Source organism: Theropithecus gelada, chromosome 7b (genome assembly GCF_003255815.1).
Source record: "Theropithecus gelada isolate Dixy chromosome 7b, Tgel_1.0, whole genome shotgun sequence".
Taxonomy (NCBI): domain Eukaryota; kingdom Metazoa; phylum Chordata; class Mammalia; order Primates; family Cercopithecidae; genus Theropithecus; species Theropithecus gelada.
In genome coordinates this window covers 95,831,284-95,848,841 of record NC_037675.1, presented here as the reverse complement: position 1 = coordinate 95,848,841, position 17,558 = coordinate 95,831,284, and the positions used below count along the sequence as shown (strand labels likewise).

Genomic DNA, 17,558 nt, shown 5'->3' with positions numbered 1-17,558 from the left:
GGCCAACATGGTGGCCAGGCTTACCCCCTTACCCGCTTCCTTGCTGCAGACTCCAAATCTTGACTCCCACATCCCTATCCAGCCTATACCATGAGGCTCCCATCTCCAGGCAGGGCCCTGTGATGGGGCAGGGCCTCCCCAGATGCCCCTTATTCATTACCAGCTCACGGGATCTTCCCATGATGTATTTCCTCCGAGGGGATCAGCCCAGATGCTGCAATAGACAATTCTGGAAGTAACCGAGTGGACAAGACTTTCCCCACCGTGTCCTGGGGTTCCTGTGGTCACAGTGTCTTTGTGAATGGCCACTGAGTGCTCCCACCTCTCCCTACCCCCTGGGGTTTTGTTCTGGTGCATTTTCCCAGATCATCCCAGCCCTTCCTCCCAGGATGGATGTCCAGAGCAGGGCAGGGGCTGAGCCTAGAGCCCTGAAACCAAAAGAACAGGACCCCAAATTCTGAGCCCCTTACTTGCCCCACATGCTCCCACCCATGCTTTCTTCATTCCTCCTCCAAATGCCCCAGCTCCCCACTGCAATCCCTTCTGCACCCAGCCAGGTCCTATGACACACACCTCCCCAATGCACACAGACCTGCCCAGCTGCAGGGCTGCCCACTGGGCACATCATAGGTGGCTCAGTCCTCCTCCCTCTGCAACTGGCCCCAGAAACCTGCCAGATGTTGGTGCCAGGTCTGTGCCAGGAAGGCAAGGCCTGTCATTTCTAGTAATCCTCTGGGCAGTGTGACTGCACCTTTTATGGCAGCTCAAAGGAAGAGGGTGACTCGTCCTGGGTCACAGAGCTGACAGGGCGGGTAGAACAGGTGACATGCAGGGCTCTCTGAGTTTATGAGGGCCCAGTCTTGTGTCTGCCTGGCAATGGGCAAGGCCCCTTCCTGCCCAAGCTCCCCGCCCCTCCCCAACCTATTGCCTCCGACACCCGCCACCCGAGGCCGACTTCCTGGGTGGGCAGGAACTGGGCCCTGTGCCCAGGGCGTGCACTGCCTCCACGCAGCAACCCTCAGAGTACTGAGCTGAGCCAAGGAGGAAGAGGGGATCGGCACTCTGAGGAAAGCCTAGCCACTGCTGCTGCCAGGAATTCCAGGTAGGAGGGGCGGCAACCTTCTGCCAGCCCCCAGGCCACTCTCCTGTGCCTGCCAGAGGAGACAGAGCTTGAGGAGAGCAGGAAAGGTGGGACAATGCTGCTGCTGCTCACTCCATTCCACAGATGGGAGGGACAGTGGGGCTTGGAGTGGGGGTCATGGCACAGATGGGAAAACGAAGGCTCAGAGAGGGGAAGAAATGCCCAGGAGGTACCGAGGGCAGGCGACCTCAACCACAGCCCAGCACTGGAGCTGTGAGTAGACGTAGAGTAGCAGAATATCCATTCAGCCAGCTCAGGGGAAGGACAGGGGCCCTGAAGCCAGGGCATGGAGCTGGCAGGGAAGAGAGCTCAGAGAGAAGGGGAGGGGAGTCTGAGCTCAGTTTCCCACTGCCTGAAAAGAGGGTGGTACCTACTCCCCTCACAGGGTAACTGAATGAAACTGCCTGGAGGAAAGCTCTTCAAATGTGGCCCACCCCACCCCAGTGACCCCTGACATGGGGGAGGGAGGACAGCATCAGAAGGGACTTTCCGGGCACACCCAGCACCCAGCTCTGATCTGTCCTTGAACTGTTGCATTTTAATCCTCACAGCAGCTCAACAAGGTACATACCGTCACCGTCCCCATTTTACAGATGGGGAAATTGAGGCTCAGAGCAGTTAAACAACTCACCTGAGGCCTCACAGCCAGTAAGTGGGTTCCCTGGTCTGAATATGTGTGCTGGAGGATCCTGTGGGTCACTCGCCTGGTAGAGCCCCAAGGTGGAGGCATAAGTGGGACTGGTGAATGACAGAAGGGGCAAAAAAAGCACTCATCCATTCATTCTGGAAGTATCCACGGCATGTACGCCAGCTCCCAAGCAAGTTTGCACATTGCACAAAGGGTGATGCAATCTGATTTAGGCTTTTAAAGGGATTGCAATCAAGCGGGGCCCCACTGGCCTCAACCCTGTACCACCCCTCCCTTCCATCCCCAGTAGTCTCCAAAGACCTCCATCAACCCCAGGATGGGGGCCGTGTTCCCAAAGAAAATCCAAGCTGTATATGCATCACACTGATTTTCCAGGAGCAGAAACAGAAACAGGCCTGAGGCTGGTCAGAATTGAACCTCCTCCTGCTCTGAGCAGCCTGCAGGGCAGGCTAAGCAGAGGGCTGTGCAGACCCACATAAAGAGTCTACTGTGTGCCAGGCACTTCACCCAAGGCACTTCACAAGCATGCTTGGGAATGAGACTTCCAACTCTCTAGGATGCAGGTGAAACACTTCCTGGTTCAAACAGGTGAAGCGGCCTGCCTGAGACAGCATCACTCTTCTTTACAGATTTGCTCTCCCACCTCTACCCTGTCTCATGGTCCCCCATGCCAGCCTGACGCTTGTGTCTGCCTCAGTCATGCTCCATTTTTCCATCCGGACAATCAAGAGGGTTTTTGTGTCTAAGGCTGACTGGGTAACTTTGGATGAGCGGCCTCTCTGCTCTGAGCCTCAGTTTCCTTATCTGTCAAATGGGCTCTAACCCACTCTGATCTCCCAGGGCGGCATCAGTCTTCAGCATCAGGCATTTCGGGGTGAATTAGTAAATGGTAGATCTTGCTACCAGTGGAACAGCCGCTAAGGATTCTGCAGTGAGAGCAAAGGGCCAGCAAAGTGGTACTCTCCCAGCGACTGGCTGACTCACGCCACCCCCTCCACCTTGGACACAGGACGCTGTGGTTTCTGAGCCAGGTACAATGACTCCTTTTGGTACGTGCAGTGGAGGCTGTATGCTGCTCAGGCAGAGCGTCCGGACAGCGTGGGCGGGCGACTCAGAGCCCAGCCTGTGAACTTAGTCCCTGTTTGCTCCTCCGGTAACTGGGGTGATCTTGGTTAATATTCACCAGCAGCCTCCCCCGTTGCCCCTCTGCATCCACTGCTTAAATACGGACAAGGACAGGGCTCTGTCTCCTCAGCCTCAGGCACCACCACTGACCTGGGACGGTGAATCGTAAGTACGCCTTTCACTGCGAGAGGTTCTGGAGAGGCTTCTGAGTCCCCCACGGCCCAGGCAGGCAGCAGGTCTGGGGCAGGAGGGGGGTTGTGGAGCGGGTATCCGCCCGCTGAGGTGCCGGGCAGATGGAGGGGCTGCAGCTGGGCTCCTATTGTTGTAATAACAGCAGCCATGAAGGTTGTGTCCTGCTTCCCAGTCCTGCCCGGTCCCCACTCAGTACCTACTGGTGGATACACTGGCTTTTGCAAGCAGAAGTGCATGAGGGTGTCTAGCTCCGCGGTCCTGGCACCCCAGGAGGGGAGCACCAGCCAAGATACAGCAACAGCAAGGAAGCGCAGCCATTTCTTTCTGTTTGTGCAGCTCCTGTGTCTGTCAGGGGGTTCCTATCTGTTGTCTCCTGTAAGCCTCACCACCTCTCCTACTAGTTGGACGCGCATCTTTTTCCCCTTCTATGGATGAGGAGGTTAAGGTTCAGGGAGGGGTGGGGAGGAACGCCGGCTCACATTCTCCATCCCCTCCAGATATGGCCAGGAACAGACCTGTGCCAGGTCTCAGTCTTACATCAAGATGGGTCTCCCCATGCACTGTGGACCTCTGGGCCCTCCTGTCCCAGTGGAGGACAGGAAGCTGTGAGGGGCACCGTCACCCAGGGTTCAAGCTGGCATTCCTGAATAATCGCTCTGTGCCAGGCCACGGCTAAGCTCAGTGCACGATTAAGCCTCATAACCCTCCAAGGCAGTTACCAGGGTGATTCCCATTTTACAGATGAGGAAGTTGGAGACCGAGTGGTTAATAACTGGCCCCAAATCACACACCATCCATAATTTGGGCTCAGGCACCTGGGTCCAGGCCCCGAAATCCTGAGCCTGGCCCTAGTGCTCACCGTTTCTCTCGGGTCTCAGGCGCTGGATGGGGAACAGGAAGCCTGGGCTGGACTTGAGGCCTCTCTGATGCTCGGTGACTTCAGACAGTTGCTCAACCTCTCTGTTCTCTTGGGCAAAACATGATAACCTTTGATCTCTGTCCCCTCCCCTCACCCCACCCGACCTTGATCTCTGGAGTGTTGGAAGAATTTAATTTTTCCTGCACTGAGTTTGGAGACAGGGATCAAAAAGCTGACCAAGGCCAAGCTGGCCAGTTTCCCATAGAACGCCTCTAAAAGACCTGCAGCACTAGCAGCAAGAACTGGTATTCTTGAGAACTTACTGTGCACCAGGCACTTTTTGGTATTTTGTGCATATTTAATTTCACAATAACTCTATGACAAAGTCCACCTTTCTCATCTCCAGGAAACTGAGGTTCAGAGAGGTTAAGTAACGTGTCCAACGTCACACAGTTAATAGCAAGTTGATCTGGAGCAATCTGGCCTGAGAGCCTCTAATTCTAGCCACAAACTGAGGCTGCCCCTCTTCATTTAGCCAGGCCACCTCTGAAATCTTCTGGTTCAAGACTTCTGGCTCCAGCTTTGTACACAGAGACGATTAAATGTCAGGTTTTGCAGTCAAATCTGTTTAATCCCAGACAAAACATCTGGGATTAAATCTCAGTTTTGTAAGCAAGTAGCTCTGTGATTTTTAGTGAGTTATTTAATCCTCTTTGGGCCTCAATTTTTCTGTCTATAAAATAGGGTTAATCATTTGCACCTCATAGGGTAAGCTTTGAGGACAGATTAGATGATACAGTGCCTGTAAATCGCCTGGTGTTAGTAAGTGTGGCAATGATGGTGACACTGAGGTTGATGTTTGCTTAGCATAGGTTAGGCAGCTAGCAGGCAGTAAACAAATACTTGGAGAATTTAATGGAAAATTGGCCAAACTCAGATGCTGTTCACTGCTGAGCAGGAGCCCCTTCCTGCTGAAATGGGTCCTGGGGAGTGCAGCAGCTGGCCAGGAAGAAATCTGCCATCTCTCGGGCAGGAGCTCAACCTGTGTGCAGGCACAGGGAGGGCTTCCGCAGCTGGTGCCCACTCGCGCATTACGTCAGTTATTCCTCATCTCTGTCTAAGGGATTCTTTTCTCCACTGTACAGCGCTGAAGCCAATGCTCACAGAAGTGAAGTCATTTACCCCAGGCCCCCTGCCAGTAAGTGACAGGGCCTGGTCACACTTAGGTTTATTTACTGTCTATTTCAACAGGTTGTTTGACCATAGGCGAGATTCTCTTCCCTGCACCCTGGTTGCTCTTGGTCCCTCATATTATGCTCCCGGGTAGAAATGGTGTGAGATTAGGCAGGAAGTGGCTTGCTTCCCTCTCCCTGGCCCTGCAAAGGGTGCTCCCACCTGCCCCAGTTCCAGAAATGTCACCATGAAGTCTTCATTCTTTTGTTTTAAAGCTTGGCCTCAGTGTCCATACACCATGGGGTACTTGACCATCTACTTTCTCCTCTCCAGTCGCCCTCCCAGGCACTAGCTTTTGAGGGTGCAGGGTGCTGCCTCTGATACAAGGGCCAGGAGAGAGCAGGTTTTGGAGTCCTGATGCTATAAGGAACAGCTTGGGAGGCATAATGAACCCAACACGATGCTTGAGACCAATGTCAGAGCCCAATTCTGCCATTCATCATCTGAGATTTGAGGGCACAGCTGTCTCAGTCAGTGATCTGAGTGCTGGGAGAGCCAAGACTTCTTCCAGCTTTGTCACCGACTTGCTGTATGGCCTCGACAAGGCCCTGACCCTCTCTGGGCTTCAAACTCTTCACTGTGAAAGGAGGAAACCAGAGGAGGTGATGTGACACCAGGAAAAATGGATGGGTGTGGGGGAATTGTGCTCCTCCCAGCTGTCACCCCCTCTCCACCCTCCCTACACCAGCCTCGCCACCTCCTCTGAGCCCAGGAGCCCCATCTAGGAGGGCGCCTCTCCTCATGCCTAGCCACAGGAATTCTCCATCTGTTTTGCTACATCGAACTCAGATGCCATTCTAACCAAGAATCCTGGCTGGGTGCAGTGACGCTCGCCTGTAACCCCAGCACTTTGGGAGGCCGAGGCAGGCGGATCAAGAGGTCAGGGGTTCAAGACCTGTCTGGCCAACATGGTGAAATCTCATCTCTACTAAAAATACAAAAATTAGCCAGACGTGGTGGCATGCGCCTGTAATCCCAGCTACTTGGGAAACTGAGGCAGGAGAACTGCTTGAACCCGGGAGGCAGAGGTTTCAGTGAGCCAAGATCACACCACTACACTCCAGCCTGGGGGATAAAGCAAGACTCTGTCTCAAAAAAAAAAAAAAAAAAATCCTATGTTAGCGTACAGAGGACCGCAGTGAGGTCTTCTCCCAGCCCCACTTTGCACAACTGGGGAGAGTGAGGCCCCAGGACCAGGGGATGCTTACTCAAGGCCAAATGGATAGTGATGGCCCTGCCAGGACTAGAAGCCACAACTTCTGGCCCTAAGGCCACTCAGCGTATTTAGTGTCCCCACCCTGCAGAGGCCCAACTCCCTCCTGACCTCTGAGCCCTGTAATGATGGGGGAATTTCCATAAACCATGAAGGACTGCACAAAATCCAGTTGGGAAGTGAAAGAGAAACCTAAGGGAGATGGAAATATACAGCACTAATTTTAGCACCGTCTTCAGTTCTAACAACACTAGCTAGTTGAAGAAAAATACAAACATGTATTATGTAGTGTGTGGTCCGTTCCATTTGGATTACTTAGAGGCAAGAGGGCCAGGAGAAAGGTGGTAGAGAGAAACCAGCTTTAGGCTTCATTTTGTTGCTTTACTGGAAAGAAACTGTTAACAGTCCAGGGGGGTCAATGAATCTCAATATTTGTTATTTCCAACTTTTTTCTCCAGTGTTTCATTTCCCAAATTCAAGGACACCTTTTTCTTTGTATTTTGTTAAGATGATGACTTTACTTTTGTGACTAGTAGTTAACTATGTGGCTGCCAGGCATATTCTCCTCAGCTAGGACCTCAGTTTTCCCATCTGTGTAGACAGCAGGTTCTACTTAGGGGGCTGCAGATTGGTGGTCCGAAGTCTGGGAATATCTGGAGTAGAAGGAGCACTGTGGGGCAGGGCAGGCTCTGTGTTGCTGCCGATGACACTGACTTTGACCATTGCTCAGCAGAGCCTGCTGTCGCCGGTTCAGCCACAGGCCCCACCACTCCCTATTGTCTCAGCCCCAGCTATGAAACATGTATTCCTCACTGGACTATCACCTGAAGGCTTTGAATTTGCAACACCTGTCAACCCCTCCCTCAAAAGGGTTGCCCTCTCAGATCCTTTTGATGTAAGGTTTGGTGTCTAGACTTATTTCACTAAATTCTTCCAACAGCCTCACTTTATGTATGAGGCAAAATGAGGACCAGGGAGATAAATGGCTTGTCCTGGCTCATACACCTGGAAAGTGACAGAGTCAGATTAGATCCCAGGTCTATCTGAAGCTAAAAGAGATGTTTTTTCACTTCCCACCACCCCCGTCTCCTTTAAAGCAGCACAAAGCCCTGCTTTGAAGGAGAGATGAGCTTCTCTAAAGTCCCTGACAGCAAGAGCCCAGAACTGGGACACCATTGGTGATCCAGATGGCAGGTGAGCTGACTGCAGGGACATCAGCCTATTCTTGTGGCTGGGACCACAGAGCATTGTGGGGACAGCCCCCTCTCTTAGGAAAAAACCCTAAGGGCTGAGGATCCTTGTAAGTGTTGGGGGGGAACAGCTCCCAGGGGATTTAATCACAGCCCCACCATGCTTTAGCTGGTGCCATTGTGCAAGATGCATTTCCCTTCTGTGCAGCAGTGTCCCTGGCCACTCAACAGCGGGATTAGATAGAAGCCCTCCAAGGGCTTCTAGCTTGACGTGATTCTTCATTCTGATCTGGCCCGATTCCTGGATAATCGTGGCCAGGCCCATTCCTCTTCTTATGCCTCATTTGCTTCTTTTGTAAAACAATGGCTGTACCACTTGCATCTTAGGGTCATTGCAGATGTAAGTGGAGCTGTCCAGAGCCTGGGCGCAGGACCTAGATGTAGGATTCTGGTTCTGCTACTTTACTTCCTCAGTGACATTGAATAGGTGACCTAATCTCTCTGGCTTTGGTTTCTTCATCTGAAAAAGGATAGTAGCATCAGCACCTCACAGGATTGTTACAAGAAAGCAGTGAGTTAACACATGTGCGCACACAGAACAGTGCTTGGCATATGGTAAGCACTACATACATTTTGCTATTCTTCTGATTCTTTCCATGTTACTGATGTCGGCAAGTACTTGGCACAGGCTGGTTTAATAAGCCTTAGGCACTTCCACGTGGTGTCAATCCCGGGTCACTGGGAGTCATCATGTGCCCTGACTCGGGGCCTGGCCCCCGTCTCTGTCTTGCAGGACAATGCCATCTTCTGTCTCATGGGGCGTCCTCCTGCTGGCAGGCCTGTGCTGCCTGCTCCCCGGCTCTCTGGCTGAAGATCCCCAGGGAGATGCTGCCCAGAAGACGGATACACCCCCCCATGATCAGGACCACCCAACCCTCAACAAGATCACCCCCAGCCTGGCTGAGTTCGCCTTCAGCCTATACCGCCAGCTGGCACACCAGTCCAACAGCACCAATATCTTCTTCTCCCCAGTGAGCATCGCTACAGCCTTTGCAATGCTCTCCCTGGGGACCAAGGCTGACACTCACAGTGAAATCCTGGAGGGCCTGAATTTCAACCTCACGGAGACTCCGGAGGCTCAGGTCCATGAAGGCTTCCAGGAACTCCTCCGTACCCTCAACAAGCCAGACAGCCAGCTCCAGCTGACCACCGGCAACGGCCTGTTCCTCAACAAGAGCCTGAAGGTAGTGGATAAGTTTTTGGAGGATGTCAAAAATCTGTACCACTCAGAAGCCTTCTCTGTCAACTTTGAGGACACCGAAGAGGCCAAGAAACAGATCAACAATTACGTGGAGAAGGGAACTCAAGGGAAAATTGTGGATTTGGTCAAGGAGCTTGACAGAGACACAGTTTTTGCTCTAGTGAATTACATCTTCTTTAAAGGTAAGGTTGCAACACCAGCCTGAGCTGTTCCCATAGAAACAACCAAAAATATTCTCAAACCATCATCTCTTGAACTCTCCTTGGCAATGCATTATGGGCTATAGAAATGCATGTCAGTGTGGGCTCTTCAATTTTCTACACACAAACACTAAAATGTTTTCCATCATTGAGTAATTTGAGGGAATAATAGATTAAATTGTCAAAACCGCTGACAGCTCTGCAGAACTTTCCAGAGCCTTTAATGTCCTTGTGTGTACTGTATATGTAGAATATATAATGCTTAGAACTATAGAACAAATTGTAATATACTGCATAAAGGGATAGTTTCATGGAACGTACTTTAGACGACTCTAGTGTCCCAGAATCAGTATCAGTTTTGCAGTCTGAAAGACCTGGGTTCAAATCCTGCCTCTACCACTATTAGCTTTTGACAAAGAACAATGCATTCTACCTCCTTGAGGTGCTAATTTCCCATCTTAGCATGGACAAAATACCATCCTTGCTGTCAGGTTTTTTTTAGGATTAAACAAGTGACAAACACCTTGGGAGAAGTGTGGCATACAGTAGGTGGTGGACTCTTCTGTATCTCAGGCTGCCTTCCTGCCCCTGAGGGGTTAAAATGCTCTTGAGGCAAAGGAGAGCAGTGGAGAGCAGCCAGGCTGCAGTCAGCACAACTGGGGTCCTGGCTCTGCTGTGGCTTAGGGCAGGCCCTGGTCCCTCTCCAGCCCCAGTCTCCTCCTTCTGTCCAATGAGAAAGCTGGGATCGGGGTCCCTGAGGCCCCTGTCCACTCTGCATGCCTCGATGGTGAAGCTCTCTTGGCATGGCAGAGGGGAGGCTGCTCCGGCATCTGCATTTCCCCTGCCAATCCAGGGGATAAAGAAAACCCTCAGGAATAGTAAGCAGAATGTTTGCCCTGAATGAATAACTGAGCTGCCAATTAACAAGAGGCAGGGAGCCTTAGACAGGGAGGTAACAAATATGCCTGATGCTCCAACATTTTATTTGTCATATCCAAGACACCCTCAAATAAACATACGATTCCAATAAAATGCACAGTCAGGATGGCCTCTCTTAGCCTTACATCTCTGCGATGTAGAAATTCTGCATCTTCCTCTAGTTTTGAATTATCTCCACACAGACCTTTTTGGCAGTCTGGATGGTTGGTTTCAGCACCTTTTGCAGATGATGAAGCTGAGGCTTGAGGGATGTGTGTCGTCAAGGGGGTTCAGGGCTTCTCAGGGAGGGGACTGACGGCTCCTTTATTCTGCCACACTCTTCCAAACCTTCACCCACCCCTACTGATGCCCACCTTACCCTCTCTGTCCAGGCAAATGGGAGAGACCCTTTGAGGTTGAGGCCACCGAGGAAGAGGACTTCCACGTGGACCAGGCGACCACCGTGAAGGTGCCCATGATGAGGCGTTTAGGCATGTTTAACATCTACCACTGTGAGAAGCTGTCCAGCTGGGTGCTGCTGATGAAATACCTGGGCAATGCCACCGCCATCTTCTTCCTGCCTGATGAGGGGAAACTGCAGCACCTGGAAAATGAACTCACCCATGATATCATCACCAAGTTCCTGGAAAATGAAAACAGAAGGTGATTCCCCAACCTGAGGGTGACCAAGAAGCTGCCCACAACTCTTAGCCACGTTGGGACTGAGGCCCATCAGGACTGACCAGAGGGTTGGAGAGGGTGAACACCACATCCCTGGGTCACTGCTACTCTGCATAAACTTGGCTTCCAGAATGAGGCCACCACTGAGTTCAGGTGGCACCGGCCATGCTCCATGAGGAGGACAGTACCCAGGGGTGAGGAGGTAAAGGTCTCGTCCTTGGGGACTTCCCACTCCAGCGTGGACACTGTCCCTTCCCAATATCCAGTGCCCAGGACAGGGACAGCAGCAGCACCACCACACGTTCTGGCAGAACCAAAAAGGAACAGATGGGCTTCCTGGCAAAGGCAGTAGTGGAGTGTGGAGTTCAAGGGTAGACTGTCCCTGCGGGGATGGGGGAAGAGCCTGTGTGGCTAGGCCCAGAAAAGCAAGGTTCAAAATTGGAATAGCCAGGGCATGTTAGCAAAAGGCTTGAGTTTCTCTGTCACTTTATCGGTGCTGTTAGACTGGGTGCCCTGTAGTAAATGATACTCGAATATGAGTCACACATTAGTGTGTCTGTGTGCATTCGTAATTATGCCCATGCCCTCCTATCTAGTTTATTTTGTCCACTGTAAAACCAAGATGAAAATACAAAAGGTGTTGGGTTCATAATAGGAATTGAGGCTGGAATTTCTGTTTCACACCAGCACCTCCTGAGGTCCCTGCTCCAGGGGTTGAGAAAGAACAAGGAGGCTGAGAGGGTAACTGATCAGAGAGCCCAGAGCCAGGCTGCCCGCTCACACCAGACCCTGCTCGGGGCGGCTCTGTCTCCCCATGGAAAACAAGAGGGGAGCACTCAGCCTGGTGTGGTCAGTCTTCTGGGGGCACTGCCACCAGCCCATGTTCCGCTGGGTATAGGGCCCTGGGGATGTTTCAGGCTGGGGGCCCAGTGACCAAACACTACAGGGCAGGATGAGACATGCTTCCAGTACACCTAGAATCTCAGAGGAGGTGGCATTTCAAGCTTTCATGATTCATTTGATGTTCACATTCTTTGACTCAGTGTAGAAGAGCTAATAGTAGAACAAACCAAAGCCAAGTTCCCATGTTAGAGTGGGTGGAGGACACAGGAGTAAGTGGCAGAAATAATCAGAAAAAAAAACACTTGCACTGCGGTGGGTCCCAGAAGAACAAGAGGAATGCTGTGCCATGTCCTGAATTTCTTTTCTGCACGGCAGGTCTGCCAACTTACATTTACCCAAACTGGCCATTACTGGAACCTATGATCTGAAGACAGTCCTGGGCCACCTGGGTATCACTAAGGTCTTCAGCAATGGGGCTGACCTCTCGGGGGTCACGGAGGACGCACCCCTGAAGCTCTCCAAGGTGAGATCACCCTGATGACCCTGTTGCACCCCGGGATCTGTAGGGAAGAATGTATGGGGGCTGCAGGTCTGTCCTGAGGCTGAGGAAGGGGCCAAGGGAAACAAATGAAGACCGAGGCTGAGCTCCTGAGGATGCCCGTGATTCACTGACGCGGGACGTGGTCAGACGGCAAAGCCAGGCAGGGGCCTGTTGTGCCGCTGGCACTTTCAGGGCCTCCCTTGAGGTTGTGTCACTGACCCCGAATTTCATCTTTGCCCAGGACCTTCTAGACATTGGGCCTTGATTTATCCATATTGACACAGAAAGGTTTGGGCTAAGTTGTTTCAAAGGACTTTGTGAATCCTTCGATCTGTGAGATTTGGTGTCTGAATGAATGAATGATGTCAGCTAAAGATGACTCTTACTTTGGAAAACTAAAGGTGACCAAAGAACAACTGCAGTTCCGTGAACGGCTGCGTTGTCTTGGGGTCTGGGCACTGTGAAGGTCACTGTCAGGGTCCATGTCCTCGAGGAGCCTCAAGCTGTGTGCTAGAAAGGAGAGAGCCCTGGAGGCAGGCGTGGAGTGGCGATGCTCTTCCCCGTTCCGAGTTGTGGGTGCACCCTGAGCAGGGGCATAGGCGCTTGTCGGGAAGATAGACAGAGGGGAGCCAGCCCTGTCAGCCAAAGCCTTGAGGAAGAGCAAGGCCTGTGTGACAGGGAGGGAGAGGATGTGCAGGGCCAGGGCTGTGCAGCGGGAGAAAGGCCTGAGTGAACACTTTCTGGGAGGTGTCCACGTGAGCCTTGCTCCAGGCCCGGGCTGGGGCACAACTCAGCCTTAGAACATGTCTCTGCTTCTCTCCCTTCCAGGCCGTGCATAAGGCTGTGCTGACCATCGATGAGAAAGGGACTGAAGCTGCTGGGGCCATGTTTTTAGAGGCCATACCCATGTCTATTCCCCCCGAGGTCAAGTTCAACAAACCCTTTGTCTTCTTAATGATTGAACAAAATACCAAATCTCCCCTCTTCATGGGAAAAGTGGTGAATCCCACCCAGAAATAACTGCCTGTCGCTCCTCAGCCCCTCCCCTCCATCCCTGGCCCCCTCCCTGGATGACATTAAAGAAGGGTTGAGCTGGTCCCTGCCTGGGTGTGACTGCAAACCCCTCCCGTGTTGTCTCTGGGTCTTCCTTTGCCTGCTGAGGCCGTGTGTGGGCTCCAGGTCACAGTGCTCTCTCCGGACCCCCTCAACTGTGTTCGTGGAGCATCTGGCTGGGCAGGCATATGCTGGGCCAGGATGGAGGGGGCTGAATCCTCAGCTTACGGACCTGGGCCCATCTGTTTCTGGAGAGCTCCAGTCTTCCTTGTCCTGTCTTGGAGTCCCTAATGAGGAATCACAGGGGAGGAATCAGATACCAGCCCATGACCCCAGGCTCCTCCAAGCATCTTCATGTCCCCCTGCTCATCCCCCACTCCCCACCACCCAGAGTTCCTCATCCTGCCAGGGCTGGCTGTGCCCACCCCAAGGCTGCCCTCCTGGGAGCCTGAGAACTGCCTGATCATGCCCTAGCCCTGTTTTGTGGCATCTGCAACAACAAAAGAGAGAGGACTGTGTCCTCTTCTTGTCCCACTGTCACCTAACCAGGCTTGGGCCCTGCGCCTCTTGGGCACTTCTGGAAAATGACTGAAGCAGATTCCTCCTGAAGCCCATTCTCCATGGGGCGACAAGGACACCTATTCTGCCCTTGTCCTTCCATCGCTGCCCCGTAAAGCCTCACATGTCTCAGTTTAGAATCAGGTCCCTTCTCCTCAGATGAAGAGGAGGGTCTCTGCTTCTTTTTCTCTATCTCCTCCTCAGACTCAACGAGGCCCAGCAGTCCCCACAAGACCATTACCCTATATCCCTTCTCCTCCCTAGTCATGTGGCCATAGGCCTGCTGATGGCTCACGAAGGCCATCGCAAGGATTCCCCAGCTATGGGAGAGGAAGCACAGCACCCACTGACCCCTGCAACCCCTCTCTTTCTCCCCTGAGTCCTGACTGGGGTCACATGCAGCCTGACTTCTTTGTGCCTGTTGCTGTCCCTGCAGTCTTCAGAGGGCAGCCGCAGCTCCAGTGCCATGGAAGGAGGCTGTTCCTGAATAGCCCTTGTGGTAAGGGCCAGGAGGGTCCTTCCATCCTCCGAGGCTCTGCTAAAGGGCACAGCAGCCAGGAGGTCCCCTGAGCCCCCAGCTGAAGGACAGGCTGCTCCCTCTGTCTCTACCAGGAATTGCCTTGTCCTGTGGAAGGCACTGACCCATCCCAAACTAATCTTGGAATCCCTGTCTAACCACTCACTGTCATGAATGTGTGCTTAAAGGATGAGGTTGAGTCATACCAAATAGTGATTTTTGTAGTTTAAAATGGTGAAATTAGCAATTCAACATGATTCAGTCTAATCAATGGATACCAACTGTTTCCCACACAAGTCTCCTGTTCTCTTAAGCTTACTCAGTGACAGCCTTTCACTCTCCAGAAATACATTTAAGATATGACCGTCACCAAGCCCCCTAGGATGACACCAGACCTGAGAGTCTGAAGACCGCTATCCAAGTTCTGACTCTTCCCCCTGCCAGCTGTGTGACCTTCGTGAAGTCGCCAAACCTCTCTGAGCCACAGCCATGGCCAGTAAGACCTGCCTTTGAGTTGGTACGATGTTCAAGTCAGATAATAAAACAACGTTTACACCTATTAGAGCAGAGAATAAATAGAGCTACATTTCTTGCATTGATGAGCTTTCTGTGAATCAGACATCCCTGTGAAGAACCTCCCTGGCTATTTCTCATTTAATCACTGTAGCAGCACTGTGATGTGTGAGTAGATCCGCTGTGCTCTTAAACTCCAAATCTACATATGAGGAAACTGAGGCTCAGAGAGGCTGCTGGTCTCCCACAATGTCACATAGTTCATAAGTGGCAAAGCTGGCTTGATGGGCTACTCGTTCCTCTGAACCACACCACCTCACCACACTCTCCCCTTCGAGGGTCATGCTAAACTTCTGCAGAGCTAATTCCTCCTTAAACCATAAGGGTTGCTGGTGGCCCACAGCTGACGCCTAGCACGCTTCATGAGAAAAACGCCCTCCACCCAATGTGGAGCAGGCCCTGAGCTGAAGGTGGTGAGCAGAAGCTCATCCACCAGATGTTGACACAGCCCGCGGCCTTGGGTGACCCACAGGACTCCTCTTATTTAACTGGCATTTGGTAGGAGAACAGGGGCAGAGTCAAAGACACGTGGGCTTTCCGGAGCAGCCAGGACAGGGAAGGAGGCTGCAGTGTTGAGGGCATCACCTTAGACACCATCGTTTTACTTTGAAGAATCGTCTGTCACACACGAGTTGACAGTCCGGTTGGGAGAGACTCCATTCAAACCAGCATAAGCTCCCAGAGGAATTCCCGAGCTCCCGTGGGAACCAACAGGGATCAGTCAGGGGTGGGCAGAGCGTCATGACAACCTCATCAGGAGGAAGACAAATACATGTCACAAGTCCGTGAGGCAACAGCCGTAAGACCTCAGCTTCACCGTACCTTCCAGAGTTTTTTAAGAAATGTATTCGCTGTCTAATGTGATCCTCCAGACAGCTCCTGCAGGACTCAGCCTAGGAATCATTATCCCCAAAGTACACATGGGGAAACTGAGGCCCAGCAGGTCAAATGCTCTGTCCAGTGTGGGCCTGGAAGGCAGGACTTCTCCGCTCTTAGGCCTGGCTGTCCCCAACTGCACACACTTCCTCAGTCCCTATGGGATCACGATAAAAACTCCATCCTCCAGAACCGCACTGCGTCAACCTGCTGTGCTCTAACAGCAGCTGAAGACCAAGCTGCGGGGCATCCTGGGTGTTCCGAGTCAGTTTCCCACTGCAGGCAGGAACCTCATCCCGCTCTGAAACAGATGAGAGGGAAACACAGAAAACAGCTTCGAGCTCAGCCGGGAACCTCAGAGTCATGACCTTTTACCCCACCTAGGAGTTTGCAGGGGACAGGACACACGAATTTTAGATTTTAAGCCTAAATAAAGGAAGCCTTGGTTTGAAGTGCAAGCTCTGCCAGACAGGGGGCACCCTGTGAGCCCCATTTGTTAAGAGGACAATAGTCAGGGAGCTTCTAGGTTCTCACACCAGAAATGGGAAATACAGATTATACATTGATCTCCTTCCCAGGAGCAACTTGATCCTCCCATAAATCCGAGCAGGCAGCATTTATTCAAACAACAAACAAGCAAACAGGAGCTGCGTATGGGGGATAGAGAGATGAAACCCAGGTCCGTCCCTGGGAGAGTGCTGGTCTACGGCGGTGGGGAACGGTGAATAAATGAGGCGTGCGTCCATGGATCTGGGTGGAGAGGGTCAGGGTGCAGCCCGCGACCTTTCCAGAGGCGTGAGAAATGGTCAGTATACACCCGCAGATGACCTCAAACACCCCAAGGGCTCCTTGAAAGGCTGAGGCCTTTGTGTTGTTCTTGGTTGGAAAATTCACAGGCAGTGGAGTGAACAAGGCACGCGGCGGGACTCAGAGCCAGGGACAGCTTCTGCAGGAACCCGGCTCAGTTCTAAAAGGACAAATGGAACGACCCTGAGTAAAGAAGTCAGAGAAGGGCACCCTCACTGAGGCAAACTCCCTCCCCAGCAGGGACCCAGCAGCAACCCAAAAAAGCAGGAGTCTCACTTCTTCATCATATGGGAGAGGGCAGGCTGTGTGATCTCAGGGAAGTTCCTCAACTTCTCTGTGCCATAGTTTCCTCATCTGCAAAATGTAAATCGAATTTGAGGTCTTGATGAAATGACTTATTTCTCTAAAGTTCCTTGTCCTTGTCCCATGCAGCCTAGAAATCTTCCTCTGGCCTAGTTGTGGAGCCGAGGATAGACCGGGCCTGAATCTCACATTGCTGGAGATGGTGAAGCTGACCAGCATGAGAGGTCAGGTTTTAGAAGCCCAAATCCCAACAGGCATAAGCCTCACCCTCCAATATCAGCTTTGTCAGAAACAAAAAAATAACATGTCATATCCATTTGTCCTTTTCCTTAAATGAGTGGCACTTGGGCAGGGCAGAGGGGCTGATTAGCCAAGCTGGGAAGATGCTGACAGCAGACGCTTCAATGGCAGGCTAGGAGTTTTCTGATAACTGTCATTGGTATCACACTTACTATTGAAATCGTGACATCAGGAATGATGCAAGGAACTAGAGTCACATGGTCTGGAGCAGGGAAGTGAGGAGCTGAAACCTCCTTCAACCTGGTTGCTGTGTCCCCAGGGTGGGTAAAGCCCCTCTGTTCATCCCACATGGAACAAATAGAGTGGAATCAGTCCTTGCTAAAGGGTTGAAGAACTGAGCTGTGAGCTTCTTGACTGCTGCAGCACAATCCTTGCCCGTCCTGACTGATATAACCAGAATTCGTGAAATGCATCAAATAAGTCTTCAACTACTATGCAAGCCTGGGAGGGTGACTAAGATCTGAAAAACACAAGGAAAGCTAAAGGAATTCCCACAAGGAAACTCCATTAGAAAGTTCTAGTTAC

The 17,558-nt window shown here is 52.0% G+C and overlaps 1 protein-coding gene across 8 annotated transcripts; it reads left to right on the top strand.

The window, feature by feature from the left end:
- Nucleotides 1-724: 724 nt before the first annotated feature.
- SERPINA1 (serpin family A member 1) lies at nt 725-13,152 on the top strand. Of its 8 annotated transcripts, none has more exons than XM_025392482.1 (7): nt 773-1,188; nt 2,631-2,821; nt 2,977-3,080; nt 8,396-9,045; nt 10,374-10,644; nt 11,881-12,028; nt 12,875-13,152. In XM_025392482.1, the coding sequence occupies exons 4-7, from the start codon at nt 8,400-8,402 to the stop codon at nt 13,064-13,066; spliced, it is 1,257 nt and encodes a 418-aa protein (XP_025248267.1). In that variant the 5' UTR covers nt 773-1,188; nt 2,631-2,821; nt 2,977-3,080; nt 8,396-8,399; the 3' UTR covers nt 13,067-13,152. The 8 variants fall into 8 exon arrangements, with proteins under 8 accessions (XP_025248262.1, XP_025248267.1, XP_025248269.1 ...); XM_025392478.1 differs by having other exon boundaries at nt 964-1,188; nt 2,980-3,080; XM_025392481.1 differs by having other exon boundaries at nt 964-1,188; nt 2,631-2,839; nt 2,980-3,080.
- Nucleotides 13,153-17,558: the final 4,406 nt, after the last annotated feature.